The sequence below is a fragment of the Gossypium hirsutum genome, chromosome A13 (assembly GCF_007990345.1).
Source record: "Gossypium hirsutum isolate 1008001.06 chromosome A13, Gossypium_hirsutum_v2.1, whole genome shotgun sequence".
Taxonomy (NCBI): domain Eukaryota; kingdom Viridiplantae; phylum Streptophyta; class Magnoliopsida; order Malvales; family Malvaceae; genus Gossypium; species Gossypium hirsutum.
In genome coordinates, this window is record NC_053436.1 from 82777150 (window position 1) to 82787453 (window position 10304).

A 10304-nucleotide genomic window follows, 5' to 3' on the forward strand; every position below is an offset into this window, starting at 1 on the left:
TTGAACATTCACTGAGTTTGGTTAAACTCACCCTTGTTTTTCATTTACCTTGCAGAAAAGTAGTGCTACGAGGAGGGTAAAGTGGGCAAGAGAGGTGATCCCTACAAGGCATAACATTTGAGTATGTTATAATGATTTTGAACTCTTTGAATAAATGCAATGTGGGTTGTCATGTGGGACTAGGCTTTGGATTGTTAATAAGGACTTTAAACATTGATTTGTGGTTTTCGATTGTTTGAGAATATTGTTGATGATACATGTTATGTCTAATCAGAGTTCAAGTGTTAAAAAGGCATGGAATATGGTTAAAAAGTGCTAAAAAAAACTAAAATAGAATTTTGGAAATTTTGGCATGTCAAAAATAAACAAATGACTTAATTTGAATATGTGGAACCTTAGGAAATTATGGTATGCTGATATGTGTATGTTGTGTGATTGATTTACTTAAGTTAAGAGTGTATATGGTAGCATAAACATCTACTTAAAGTGTCAAAATATGTTTTTGTGAGTTATGGTATGTTAGAGCATGTTCTAAATGTGAGTTTTGGGGAATATGACTTGATAGAAATGTGAAATAGGTTTAAATGCAGGAAATGGTATGTTTGGGAGTGACCAAAGTTAGAAATTGCAGGTTATTAGGCTGTTTCTACAAAAAGTACAGGTAACGTCGTGATGACTTTCAGACGTCGTTGCGATGGGGGATCGATGTCGGGATGCCCTTTTTCGCATCATTGTGACAAGAAGCCTCTTCCAGATTACATTGCGTTGTGGTGAATCGCATCGTTAGAGCGTGATACACTATCTGTTCATAAGTTGATTTTCTAACTTTGCAACTTAGTCCTAATGTTTAAGTAATGTAATTGGAGTCCAAAATGCTATAAAATGCTTTGAAAGCATACATACTTGATATTTAGATGTCTATTTTTGTAAATCCAAAGATAATTCTGTAGTGTGGTTATTTTCGATATTTTGTACTTTTAATTTAGTCTCTAAAACCCTTGTCTTCAAAATTAACTGAGAATGCTTAATCGAACTAAGCTGATTCTTTCAACAATGGTTCTAAAAGGAATTTGGAATTAAAATGTATTTTTAAATCATTGTTATATGAGTGTGTTCATATATTGGATGTGAAATGATGATTTTACCCCTGGCTACAATTAGAACAATTTGTGTTAGTTAAAGCATGTAACTAGGTTTGTTTGCTTATTCATGATTATGTATGATTTAATTACATGTCAATGATTTTCTTTGTAGGTCAGATAAATAGAAAAAAAAATTATTTGTGTGTAAATATTGCGATGTGGTTTGAGTCGCCTTGATGACTAATGTGATGTTCTGGATTCCAGTTAGACTATCTCGATCAGGTTTGGGGCGCCACACTATAACGGTAACACACTTATGACAAGGTCATTGGACGAGCATTGATTGAGATGCTTTCGTAATAGTATGCCATTAGGGAGAGCTTAGTTATGACACTATAGTGGAATGAGTTAATGACTAAATGAATTTATAATTAATTGGCGAAAAGTTAGAACTTAATAATAAATCATTTGAGCCCTAATCGCATATTTTTAACCAGTCCCTTCGTTAGCTCGTTGAAATAAAAAATAAATTGCATGATTCAACGAACAGAAATGGATAAAAATAGAAATGTTAGAGAAATGAAAAACATTTAAAAATAAAAATGACCTAGAAATAAATTTAAAATGTTCGAATTAAATGAAGTTCAAAAATGAAAATAAATTTTTTGTTCATAGTAAATTTGTTAAATGTAAAAATCTTAAATGCGTGAAAAAAAGTCTGCAATGAGACTCATTATTATTCCCTCTCAATTGTGATAGAGAGAAATTCGATGACCTAAAGAATCGCATTAACAAGAGATCACATGTTTAGGAAGAGCGAATGGCTGCATCTTCTGAAAAGCAAACGGCTAACTTCTTTGAACGGCTACATCTTATCTGATCAGATAGTCAAATTGGGAAAGAGTTTTTGATGAACACCTGATTTGTAGCGGATGGACGTCACTTTTCAAGTGGCCTACCACACTACCACATGTCCTAAGTTGGTGGAGATATAATAAAATAAAATAAAATAATAAAATAAAAGTATTGATTGTGCATGCTTAACCGTTTATTACGTAGATAACTCCAGACGTTCATCAACTCTTAATTTTACTTCCCACCTTTTTTAACACGTCCATTCCCAGTTTCTTATTTTAACCATCAACTTCCTACCTAAAGTTTACAAATAGAAGTGAATAATGGCAATTACAAAGGAGTTTATTCGCATCATCTCTAGACCTTCTTCTCTGTTGCCTGACACATCTGTGCTATTCTCAGCTCTCAGATTCTAGCATTTTACATATTCTTTGCATAAATAGACGAACACTGCCACACAAACATAGAGATTAACTCCCATTTCCGAATTGCTTTTGTATGTCCTTAAATGATATTGTGGCAGAACCCCTCCTTTTGGACTTCTGTTGAGAAGGATGTTCTCTCCACCCTGTCATGTATATTACCTACAAGACAAATGATTAGGTCAAAAACCATAACTTGGTGATTATTTAATCATTTCATTCCAAGGCTCAAGTCAGACCTTTGATTTGAAGAAACTTATGAAGTGGTGCGGAAAATGCCAGAAAAGTGCACAAAAAATCTCACCTTCCTTAAGTGTTGACTGCAAAGTGCAAGGTTGTGATCTTTCACTGAATGGGTCTCAACCATGTTTACATGTGCTGAGGTGATCAATTCATGCCCGTGCCATAGAGCAAAGAATGGGGTTAGTAGTTTTGCGATTAACCTAGACGAGGCTAAAGCAAAGGTTAAACATATAAGCTACTCCAGCCCTACGAGAGGTGGTGGGCTGGAATAGAGACTTTCTCAACTTCAACTCCCGCATTTAGATGCTGATAAGTTAATCTAGTCATTAAAGCATTCTTTATCAGACCATTTCACCTCCTACCCCCTCCAAGCCCCTGCAGGGGAGATTGGATTGGACTCGACTTGACTCAAGTTATTAAACTTTCGATTGCTTCCCACATAGCCCCCCAGGGGGGATAGGAATTATCCATCACTCTCTCGGTGGATTAAGGAAGAAACAGTTGAAGAGACAGGCAGAATAGAGAAAAAAAAGGTAAACAAAATCTGTTGCCAACAACGATTACAAGCCATGTCAATGAAACAGAGAATTTCAAAACCAAGAGTAATAGTGAAGGAGAGAAAATAGATCATATTCTAAGAAGAAGAAAACCATAGCTGATTCATTTTCCAATAATAGCTTATTGCAACAAAATGGAGTCTGCATCCTGCATAATGCCCTGAAGTGTTACAAACTTGCAGTCCATATTAGTAGCTGATGTGGCAGGTGTTGGTCTCCTGGGTTAACATATTACTCTTAGGGCCCTCAGCTCTCATTTCTACCAAAAAGGGAGAGAGGCCTACTGGACTGGTTGTTTTTTTAGGTTCCTCATATGGTTAGATTGCTGAGTTAGCTCTTCCACTTTCAGTCAATTTACAAACAATAATGTAGAAGTAGAAAATGGGGAATAATCAGAGCGAAGTCAGAGCGAAGTTAGATCATAGATTCCAAATCGCTAAATTAGAGAACAAAAGATCGATGATATGCATATTCTCTTCTTCCAAATTACAGCTCTTGGAATGGATATTAATGCACTGACCTGGAAAGTTGCAGGGATGGTGCCATCTTCGGCTGCAAACATTGAATCATAGATGGCTGCGGTTGCTAGAGCTGTTTCCCTCTTCAGGATCTGGTTTCAAGATAGAGTAACAAAATATAGCAAGGGTTAAGGTTAGCTTAGCTGATCCCTTGTTTGAACATCATCTAGATTTCTTGTTTTGAACATCATTGTCTAAAAGATGTCTTACATTGGTCCTTTGCAGAAGTGCATTAGTTTCACCCATTGCTCGCAGATGTTCAATTAGATCCAAGGCTGCATGAAAGAGAAACATTGTTTAATTCATATTGAAAAATAACGTTCACAAATTAACAATGTCAAGAATAGCAGGCCAATTAATCATCAAAGACAGCCTATACAGGGTAAGGCACATCAGCGTCTACGAAATACTCCGCTGCATTAGAAATCATCTTGATACACATTTCCTTTGACTTTAGTCCTGATAATGGTGAATTATTACAGCTAGAAGCACTTTGGCTGCTAGAAATACAGCATATCGCTAATAGGAAACTAAGCATGTTGCCTGCAGCATCAAATCTCATTTGTTTTTGTTTCTTAATCTGCTATGTTAACAATCCACAAATAAATGTGGAAGACTTTTCATAAGAACAACAATAAAAACTTAGCATTCCCTTTTACAAATAATTCAACAATTTGAGCTCTCTCTATTATACATCTATACCAGTTTAAAGCAGTCCTGGAAATAAGTTGTACTTGAACATGAAATTTCACCCAGACATTTTGTAAGCCCATAGTTGGAAACATTTTAAATTTGATATATTCCACCAGATCAGACAGCTAGTACAACTGTACAGGTCCACATTCAAAACTGAAAAACTTTAAGAGGGAATCTTACCACTGTTGTATCTAACCACGTATTCATCAACATCAACACCAGGAAGTGCAAAACCAGCCCTGGTCAAAAGGTTGCCAGCATCCCTGACCTGAAGACAAAAGCTAAACTGTTATTTAACACCAAGGTAATAGACAATGTTTTTTCTTTTTATTTAAAAAAAAAAAAAAGAAATGTTATGAGGGCTATATTTTTCATATTCGACAGGTGCATTAGGAAATCTTTATGCAATTGAATTATGATTATTTAACTCAAAACAAGCTTAGTCAATTCTCTATCTGAATTTAGATCACAACGGAAAAGCCAAACTGAAATTTGCAGTAGGGAGCTAGGTTTCCCTCACATTTACTATACTATAAAGGATGCTGCAAGTGTTACTTTCGCACCATTATTACTGATACTTCTTTCACACCGACTTTTTCTTAACCACCCCAGCCCAAAAGCAAAATAACATTAATAGCTTGTTTTTCTTTATTTTTTCTAAGTTTGGAATATGAACATGACCATCAACTTTAGTTTTACAATATCGTGATCAACAACTCAAATAAGAGATTCAGCCTAGCTTTTTATACAGGCTAACAGTAAAACAGTTCTAATTGGAGATAGAAGATGATCCATTAACAGTAAAAGTAAAAAAGCAAAAAAAATTAACCTCATTTTTAATGCCTAGTCAGAGAGGTTCACACGGTTAAATTACATAGAATCTAATTAAATTGCAAGATGCAGAAAAATCGTCCTTGAGTGTCTCTCTCTGTGTAATATCTCCTCAGAAGTTTTAACACTTTTAAGCCATTTTATATATAGCATGTGTACAGATATATAGATATGCAAGTAGAAGCATGAACATCAGAAATCGATGGTTGAATTGCAATTGCTAAAGTGAACAATAACGAATGATAAAAAATACACATATCTATCCACAGAATCAGTTATAGTATAAAGATTGAGAAACACAAAAAACTATCACCATGTGAGCAACTGAAATGAAAGAAAACATGTAAATAGGTCACATGCCTGTGCCAGAGGTGATACCCGTGGACTAATGCCTCCTTCACGCTCCATTTGAGCCACGGTGCAAGCTATTCGCAGCTCCCTATTAAAAAATACAAGATACAAACATGAGCCAGAAAGGCAACATGCAACAATGTATAATCTAGGTTCTAATCAGCAAAGGAAAAAAATAAAAGGGTATAGACAACTTTAAGGTTTCTCCTCCAAGAATAGCTGCTAAGAATAGGCCATCCGGCTTCAATGCCAGTTTACACTGTCAGAAATACAATTAATATCATTGTCATTCACATGGATATAGAAGCAACCTGAATATTTTGCGTATGGTTTATTTAGAAACTCAATAAAAGAAATATAACAAAGAGAGGCAGGGATAGCTGCTCTTCAGTGCCAGCAGGACTAAAATAAATTATAACAAGAGAAAACTGGCTTAACTGGCTTATATAGCTGAGGCCTTTATGATGAATTATATAACTCCTCTCCTTGACTAAAATACATCTCTACCCATAGTAATGATTCTATACCTTTCAATAAACCATTGATGATCTTATTATACACTACTAGCTAGCAGCCAAGGTTTACCTCTGGTAACATTGCACAAAAGTATATACAGTCCTGTTTAACACTGGATGCATATTTACTACTTGCAGCCATAAAAACATTAACAAGAATGATATTTTACTATTTTGTGATATATTTTAAGAGTATGGAAGTCAAAACTTGTCCAAAGGGAATATAAGAAAAAGATAGTATTTCCTAGAAGGATAGACTGCACATATATGCATGTGTATGTGAGTATTCCAAGTTTAAGCACAATAATCAAGCGTATTACTAATATCCCAAGCACCACACTACTCGCTTATAGTGTACCCATAAGTCATAACAAGCATCGCCTGCTCCAGCCAATGTTAATCCATATTGCACCAATATATTTTTTGAAAATAGAATAGCACAAAGATTGACATGAATGCTTAATGCACTGAATAATATAAAATATATACCTGTATCATGGCCCCTGGAAGATCATTTGTCCAATGGAGCCCTAGGCAACTGATTACCAAATCTACTGAACTTTACATCAACAAATACAATCAGTTAGAATTTGAAAGAAAATTTCAACAATAACATATAAAGTAAGGTTTTCATGAGTACCTTTCTTTGATGGGCAGAAACTCCTCATCACCAACCACATATGAAGTCTCAATATTTTCATTGTCAGAATCCCGTTGAGAACTTTTGCACAGCTTTAACATATCATATGAGGTATCCATCATAATGAACTTTTGAATTGCACCTGCAGATTTCAGAATCATTACGATTTACGATGGTTACTAACTACAGAGGCTATCTTTGACTCAATCATTCAAATAAATCAAACACCACTATATATTTACCAACATTAATAACATATCTCTGCAGAAGTTCAGAAATAAGGAAGATCATTCTTAAAATGAGTTTTAAATAAATCACTGCAACTTGCAAGGATGAGGAGGAAGTTTGATCAGCCACTGAATATTCAGTAAGGCTGTAAGGGAATACAAAAATGACATTCTAGATATCAAATAACACATATAAAAGTGGTGTAAAATCAAAAACTCAGGATCTAAGAAAAGAAATTGTCTTGATTAATTTGAACTTAGAGGGAGAAAATAAGGTAAAAGAAATGAAAAAGATCCTAAACGAATGTGGTAGTAGGAAACAAATGCATATAAAGAAGTAACAGCAGCAGTATAAGTTAAATATGAAGAACAAATTGATCAATGTAAGAATGTGCTAAAAACACAATTTTTATAAGAGTAGGATGGCTTTTTGGTGTTTTGGCCTTCACTTAACAAGGCTCCCTTTATTTGAGCTTTTGTTTGCTAGCTTTGTACATCCTCACATTTTGCAAGAGAGTAAAAATTGAAAAGCAAAAACTATATGTCATTAAAATCAAGCACATTTCCAAACAATAGCTCTGATTCAGGCACAATTATGTGATGCAATATAAATGAAGCTTCTATTACCTTTAAAATAAAGCTTTTAATTTACACTCTTATAAAATGTTTCTTTTTTTTGTATCCAAATCCCTTTCTTCTTTTTATTTATTTTTTTTCTTTTTTACTTGCAAAGTAGCAAAATCAACAATCAAAAGGGGCTTAAAAATAAACTCCAAGAAATAAACATGCACCTGTATAACCATAAGCACCCAAAATAAACTAAAATTGAGCATATTATACGAATCATTCTTGGATGGAAATCTGCAGAAGTTCTATCCTTTGCCTTAACATAGCAACAACCATCTCATATAATAGAACCTAAATCAGTAAAACTGTGATTACAAACACATACAATTTTGTACACTTTATAGCAAATTGGCTTTTGATCTGCTCAAAAACCTTGATATTTTCATTGATTTCAAATGGGTGTTGTAAAGCATTTATCTAATTGGTAAGGAAGCTTTTACCATAAAGAAACAGAAATAACAAGAATCAGAATTAGTTACATATCTCTAACAGGGAAAAAAATAAGTACTAGAACAGGCGCAAAACCCATACAAGTTCATTTGAAAACAATAGCGTCAATCACTTCATACACTAACTCTTAACAACTTTAACCACAACCATATAAAAAGAAAATTTTCACTCACATTTATCTTCTACATTTCTATAATTGGAAAGGATCCCCTCATTTAAACTATTTTTCCTCTAAAATTTGAAAAGGCCACTGACTAGTTATAGTGTTAAACGACATAAATAGCAATATAAATGATAGGAGAGGAACTTGATAACTAACACTCACCACGTCCCCGCAGCATTTGCCTCGCAGCTTGCAACGAGCCTCCAAAACATAATGCAGTAGGAAATGTTTTCTTGCAGTCCTAAAAATTGAAAATACATACATAATTAATTTCTACAATTACTATTATTATTCTTCTTATACTTGATGCTTTTGCTAGATGCTTCTTATTGTTTCTTTAGAAGTTGCTAAAAGAAAAGGGTACTTAATTAAAAGGAACAAAAGCATCCTCAATTCTAATATAATTTTTCATTGGAAAAGTAAATTATGCATTTCTTATTCTTTTTCCTTTATAAAAAAGACATAATTTTCAAAATAAAGAAGGTAAAGAAACAAACATAAAGTACCCAAATTACGAAGGAAAACTTTCAGCCTTAAAAAAATGTTGTCCCTTCTAAAAGCTAAGATCATTCCAACTACCACTAGTCAGTACAAAATTTTGTGCCACTGAATACTTATTAGAAGCATGAGACATTTATGTCCTAGAGAACCGAAGACTGAAGCAAATGAGCATGACGAATAGGTACGGTAGAGCAAACCAGTTGACCGTCTTTTTCACAATTTCCTGAAGTAAAACTAGCATGGCCGATCAAGAATTTAGTGTCACTAAAACAAAAATAAACTTCTTTGTGAAATAAAATGGAAAGCAAAGCAAATCAGATAACAACCTCCAAGCGATCTACTAGATTCTCAGCTACAGCATGTACGAAGGAATCGTTGGGACGCAGCAACCATGCAGCTCGATCACGCTGCCGCTCAAAAATCAATCATCACTTATTGATCAATCAACAATTTGTAGACTCATATAAATATGAAAATAAAAATAATATACTACCTACCTGAGTGCGTTTGAGGTGGCGGTCGAAGATCTTGACTTTAGAAGGACTGCTTTGAAAGGCGTCGCCGTCTTCATATTCCGCAGTAGAGAAGGAAGTGGATGATATGAACCATCGGTGGGGTATGTCTTTCGGTCTTCTTTGTCTTCTCAACAGGGAACAACTGGTCTGAGAGAAAAGGAATCTCCTCATTCTCTGCGACTACGAAAAGGAAGAAATCCAAAGATAAGTAATTTACATTATGTTTCCATCTGGGCAATCCTTAATTGGAATGAAGTTTTAATTAAGCATACTCCAAATAATCTGTTTAACAAGCATTTTGTCAAACAGTAAGTATGCAATATTAATTTAATTAAATATTACAAGGAAATTTAAGAATCTTAGACTTGACGAGATACAAGCGCTTGGGGGCGGAGCGCTAAGCCTCGAAAAATCAGTCAATGGGTGGCGAATCACGACGGCGATCAAATTATAGAAATGAAAGTGAAAACTACCGGGAGTTCTAGAGTGACCTCAGCTACGCTCAGGTGAAACCGGTTTAAAATATTTTAGAGAAAAATTTTGGGTCATTCAAAAAATACTTATAAAAATAAGATACGTATTTGACGCCAGTATCACATTTATTTAAGTAATATATTTATTATATTTAAGTAATATATTTATTACTGGAGTGATAGATTTGTTGGTTTTATGTTCGATCCTAAATAATATTTTTTAATTATTTTATTTAAAGATTATATAAAAGTATAAAAAGATAAAAAAATTTACTCTTAAAATAATATTAATTACTCTTTAAAATAAGAGTATTTTGGTAACGTTCATATACTTAGTATAATGTCCTCATGTATTTTGTATGTAGTATTACGTGGTCAGGTCGTACTACAGAAAGACAACTTATATTAGTAGACTAACTTAAACATGTCATTAGTTTAATAAAAAATGAGCAAACCAATTGAAAGACTAATATGTGTCTGTAAAGTTTAATTAGGGAGATGTCTTGTCTTACGTATCAGAGCAGATAACTCCTAGAAGATAAAGACATAGATAATACTAACTAGATTGATAATACATTGGACTGGACCTAAGAAGAATAGATCTTAAACTGCTTATGAATTTATTCACTTATGACGTT

General features: G+C 33.9%; 1 protein-coding gene across 9 annotated transcripts; it reads right to left on the bottom strand.

Annotated features, from left to right (window-relative positions):
• Positions 1-2108: 2108 nt before the first annotated feature.
• Positions 2109-9783, bottom strand: LOC107895063 (putative methyltransferase At1g22800, mitochondrial). 9 transcript variants are annotated; one of them, XM_016820267.2, is made up of 12 exons: positions 9536-9783; positions 9176-9373; positions 9005-9085; positions 8340-8418; positions 6711-6852; positions 6560-6629; positions 5750-5814; positions 5565-5643; positions 4554-4641; positions 3888-3952; positions 3680-3769; positions 2109-2521 (listed from the first exon to the last, which is right to left on the bottom strand). In XM_016820267.2, the coding sequence occupies exons 2-12, from the start codon at positions 9362-9364 to the stop codon at positions 2408-2410; spliced, it is 1062 nt and encodes a 353-aa protein (XP_016675756.1). In that variant the 5' UTR covers positions 9365-9373; positions 9536-9783; the 3' UTR covers positions 2109-2407. The 9 variants fall into 9 exon arrangements, 8 of the variants coding, with proteins under 8 accessions (XP_016675756.1, XP_016675757.1, XP_016675759.1 ...); XM_016820268.2 differs by having other exon boundaries at positions 9571-9767; XM_016820270.2 differs by having other exon boundaries at positions 9667-9759.
• Positions 9784-10304: the final 521 nt, after the last annotated feature.

Excerpts from the sequence above, each read along its gene's own strand:
- LOC107895063 (XM_016820267.2), bottom strand. The coding sequence starts at position 9,364 with ATGAGGAGATTCCTTTTCTCTCAGACCAGTTGTTCCCTGTTGAGAAGA. Across the intron at positions 5,644-5,749 it reads CTTGGAGGAGAAACCTTAAA|GGAGCTGCGAATAGCTTGCA; the intron begins GTTGTCTATACC and ends ATTTTTTAATAG. Across the intron at positions 4,642-5,564 it reads GGGTATCACCTCTGGCACAG|GTCAGGGATGCTGGCAACCT; the intron begins GCATGTGACCTA and ends TTTTGTCTTCAG.